We start from the raw sequence: 4,633 nt of genomic DNA on the forward strand, positions 1-4,633 counted from the left end.
TACGCAAGTGCCAGAGGGTTGCATTTGGGCCCGCTGTAACCTGCTTGTGTATAAGTGTCGCTTGTACCTCTTCATTTCCGTACCAGGGTGAAACTACCAATACCTGGAAGCTCATACTATTCTCTTCCACAGGTCTTGCGGAGTATCCTTCCCAAGTGGCTTGAATCCTCATGGATGAAGAGGGACACAACTGTTCCCCTGCTGTACCATGGACGCCCTAACACAATTCCACTGCATGTCATATTTAACATTGTATTTATTAATAATTGAAATAAAAACCACAGAAAACTTCTCATTTTAAAATTTATTGAAGAAAAATTGTATTTGAATTTTGAAATAAAAAATTGAAAGGTAATTAAACAAAAAAAGTAGTTTGTTCTTCTTTGCATTCTTTTCTTGTGTAGAAAGATATCTGTGGGGAAAAAAAAATATTAAGTAAAGACACTAATGTCATGTTCGTTCCTTTCTCCAAGAACATTTGTGGAAACACACAGCCCAGCATGACCCATTGCTGGGCTATGTGGTTCCACAAAGGCAGGCGTGGCAGAGTGGTGTCAGTGGTCATCACTTTGACACGCTTGCATTTGTGGAACCACACAGCCCAGCATGACCCATTGCTGGGCTATGTGGTTCCACAAAGGCAGGCGTGGCAGAGTGGTGTCAGTGGTCATCACTTTGACACGCTTGCATTTGTGGAACCACACAGCCCAGTATGACCCATTGCTGGGCTATGTGGTTCCACAAAGGCAGGCGTGGCAGAGTGGTGTCAGTGGTCATCACTTTGACACGCTTGCATTTGTGGAACCACACAGCCCAGCATGACCCATTGCTGGGCTATGTGGTTCCACAAAGGCAGGCGTGGCAGAGCGGTGTCAGTGGTCATCACTTTGAAACGCTTGCATTTGTGGAACCACACAGCCCAGCATGACCCATTGCTGGGCTATGTGGTTCCACAAAGGCAGGCGTGGCAGAGCGGTGTCAGTGGTCATCACTTTGACACGCTTGCATTTGTGGAACCACACAGCCCAGCATGACCCATTGCTGGGCTATGTGGTTCCACAAAGGCAGGCGTGGCAGAGTGGTGTCAGTGGTCATCACTTTGAAACGCTTGCATTTGTGGAACCACACAGCCCAGCATGACCCATTGCTGGGCTATGTGGTTCCACAAAGGCAGGCGTGGCAGAGTGGTGTCAGTGGTCATCACTTTGAAACGCTTGCATTTGTGGAACCACACAGCCCAGCATGACCCATTGCTGGGCTATGTGGTTCCACAAAGGCAGGCGTGGCAGAGTGGTGTCAGTGGTCATCACTTTGACACGCTTGCATTTGTGGAACCACACAGCACAGCATGACCCATTGCTGGGCTGTGTGGTTCCACAAAGGCAGGCGGTCAACAGTTTCTTGAATATATACATTGAAACATGGCTCTACTCACCTTGGTACGCACAACACGAACTATGCCGTCCACTTAAATTTTCCACCCAATCCTATGAATAAGCCAAAACAAACACTAGTGAATAGTAAATTCACACAACAGTGAAAGAATATTGTCCACCATTACAAAAAGTATTTTTTGGGTAGAAGAGTGGTATCAGAATAGCTCTTTGGCCCATCATACATTTAGCCACAAGTAGCTTTCATCCGTCACCACATGCGCCCGCATACATGCCCGCGCATGTATGCCTACACATAAAGCTCCTTGGTAGTACCCGGTCACGGGTGGGGGAGCCCAACACATTTAAAACAATAGTAAGAAAAAAAAAAAACTAATGGGAGAGGGAAGAAAGGGATACATGAAAAACATAACAGTAAATAAAACAATACAACCGGGCTCATGGTGGAAGTCTGTCCGGATCCTGGTCTTCCTCCTGATAGGGCGTCGATGTCCTGGGAGGCTGGGTAGTGGGTTGACTAGGCCTCGGGGCCCGTGTGGCTGTAGATGTTGCGGCCGGTGGTGGAGGCATCTGGTGGGTGGGGTACATCCCTGTATGTCCTTGGTACATATGTGACCGTCTATACCAGGATGGTAGCGTAGGAAGGGAAGGAAGCGTCCTTGTGGCTCTTGATGGCGGAATTGGTGGATCACCAGCGTGTTGATGAGCTGGTTCTGGGAGTTTCTCATAGATCATCTGCAGTGTGGTTGCGATGATCTGTTGGCTGGATGAGGATTGTCGATGGCTCTCCGACATGTTGTCATTGCTGTGTGCCAGGCATGATGTGTTCTCCACCAGCCGGTTGATGGATGTGGCCAGAATGTAAAGGATGTCCATAGTCTCCCTATGATCTTCTCTTCTGGTCTTTAGTATTTCGGCCGCGCTGTCGGCATGAGTCTTCTGCATTTCAAGCAGACCGTTTGCCATCTTATCCATTGTCTTCTCAATGGCGTCCAGTCTGCTTCCTACGACAACCCGAAAACTATCCTGGCTGACATTCATCTCTGCTGCCAGGTTGTTTACCCTCCGAACATTTGAGGGATCCTGCCCTTCCTGGGCGTCTGCCACCAATTGCATTTGTGCAGCTGTAAAGAAAATTAGAAAATATTATACACATTCAACATACATTTGTTTGAAGGCTCACAATTCGATATTTACTCACTCAGGGATGTAGAAACTGCAGGCTGCTGCACTTCCACCTCGTCATCCTCTGACGAATCCTGTATGAGATCCGGCCTGTAGTAGGAACCAATTCCCGAAGCAAATCCGCTGCTGGTCCGTGGCATCACTGTTTGCAAAAGAAAAAAAATTCAAGTTAATAAACTATACAAAACTGGTGCACCCCCCACACCACACCCCCAAAAATTAAATACAAACCTTCTCCATCCTGTGATGCCGCTGCTCCCGGAGCTTCACTTGTCCTCATTTCTGGAGACTTTTCATGGGTCTGGCTGGATACTTCTGCACGGCTGTCTTCAAACCCAATAAAAGTCTCGTCCGTTAACCCTGTAGACTCAAACAATTCAGGTGATGGGTCCACAAGGGTAATGTCTTGTTGAGGCTCTTCGGTCACAGTCCCAGAGCTCTAGGAGATATGACGATCTGGTGATGAACTGCGCGCAGGAGCTGTAGTTTGGCGCCCATCTTGTGGTATGGTCGCCGACGGTGTCTGGCGCACAGGTGACGTTCTGTGCGCTGATGTCTGGCGCGCAGGTGATGGTCTGCGAGCTGACGTCGTCTGGCGCACAGGTGACTTACTGCGCGATGACGATGTGTGGCGCACAGGTGATGATCTGTGAGCTCCTGATGCTTGCTGCGCAGGTGGTGGTCCGTGCGCTGCTGTCGATGCCTGCTGCACAGGTATTGGTCCGCGCGCTGGCGATGTCCTGCGCACAGTTGATGTCCTCTGGGCAGGCGTGTCTGAAAAAAATAAAAAAACATTAGCAAATAAAAAAATAAATTATTTTCATACAGCTCATCTGAATGTATTCTTACCATCAGGCCTCCTTTTGGACTGCTTGTCTCCCGCCTTCTTCCGTCTTCTGGGCGGTTCTTCCTCCTCGGGAAAGCCAGCAGGACGGCTGGAGTCCACACCTCCATGAACTCCTTGGACCATGGCAGGGTTCATGCGCCTTTTAATAACTTCCTCCCAGGGTAGCCACTTCAGATTGAGAGCCGGGCCACCTCCCGTAGCGTTCTCATGTCGGCGCTGAATCCCCATCTTCTTTTTGGTCTGTCTGCGGCAATCACTGTACCGCTTCAAGCAGTTTCTGGTGCTCCGGCGGTTTCCAGATACTGCAGTGACTTGGTTCGCGATGGCTTCCCAGATGTTTCTTTTAGTCTTTGCTGCTGTGGTCTGTGCCCTTTGTCCATACAGAACTTCGTAGGACCTGTCGACGCCATCCACTAGGGCAGTTTTCCGCCTCAGTATATCTGGGTCCACGCGCCTTCTTCTGTCCTGCGTCTTCACCAGAGGCTTCCTCCTCCGACTGCTCCTCTGGCTGGCTTCTTGCCTTTAGGGATTAAAAAAAAACCATGCATTTAATAAGATCGGTATGTACCTGTGAGTGTCAGTATCCCTGGCATTGCGCAAATATACCTGTAGGTGTGCATGGCAGTGCGCAAACTAGGGTGTGTCGAGTTGGATGCTATTGTGTCTGCAGGTGTTGTCAGTACCTTTCTAGGCTTTTTCTTTTTAGATTTCTCCATTTGGACCCTTGACGACCGCGGCTGGTCACTGCATGCCTGGTCGGTCGTATCCTCCTCCTGGGTCGGCTCCCACTCCTCGTTGCTATGCAGGGACATTTCTTCCGAGGGGTGGGGGGAAGGGGTGGATCGGGCCCGCTTGTCCCTGGACATCTCTGTTGTAAAATGAAAAAAATAAATATATTTTTACAAATTTAAAACACATTACAAAATTATATGCAACCACATGTCATGCTGCTGGGACCCCAGTTCTCAAGCAGGACCAAACTCCAAAAAAAAAAAAAAAAAATGAAAAATAGAAAAAAAAAAAACAAACAAATCCCACGTTAAAGCATCCCTGCACATACTGGAAGTCAACCTGTGCTAACACAAAATGGCTGACACACCCAAAATGGCTGACACACCCAAAATGGCTGACACACCCAAAACTAGTCAAAAAGCATCCCTGCACATTCTGCAGGTACACCAGTGCTAAAATAGGAGGGAAAAAAACA

At 48.5% G+C, this 4,633-nt stretch overlaps 1 protein-coding gene across 1 annotated transcript; it reads right to left on the bottom strand.

Annotated features, from left to right (window-relative positions):
* Positions 1-1,467: 1,467 nt before the first annotated feature.
* On the bottom strand, positions 1,468-3,335 carry LOC134935309 (uncharacterized). Its single transcript, XM_063930457.1, has 3 exons — positions 2,811-3,335; positions 2,596-2,721; positions 1,468-2,518 (listed from the first exon to the last, which is right to left on the bottom strand). Exons 1-3 carry the CDS (start codon positions 2,857-2,859, stop codon positions 1,833-1,835), a joined length of 861 nt encoding a protein of 286 aa, XP_063786527.1. The 5' UTR covers positions 2,860-3,335; the 3' UTR covers positions 1,468-1,832.
* Positions 3,336-4,633: the final 1,298 nt, after the last annotated feature.

This window comes from Pseudophryne corroboree, chromosome 6 (assembly GCF_028390025.1).
Source record: "Pseudophryne corroboree isolate aPseCor3 chromosome 6, aPseCor3.hap2, whole genome shotgun sequence".
Classification (NCBI taxonomy): Eukaryota; Metazoa; Chordata; class Amphibia; order Anura; family Myobatrachidae; genus Pseudophryne; species Pseudophryne corroboree.

Bases quoted from the DNA above. Each gene is read 5' to 3' on its own strand.
- LOC134935309 (XM_063930457.1), bottom strand. From the start codon at position 2,859: ATGAGGACAAGTGAAGCTCCGGGAGCAGCGGCATCACAGGATGGAGAA. The intron at 2,722-2,810 runs GTTTGTATTTAA...TTTTGCAAACAG, and splicing joins GGCATCACAGGATGGAGAAG to TGATGCCACGGACCAGCAGC. The intron at 2,519-2,595 runs GTGAGTAAATAT...TTTTCTTTACAG, and splicing joins TGCAGTTTCTACATCCCTGA to CTGCACAAATGCAATTGGTG.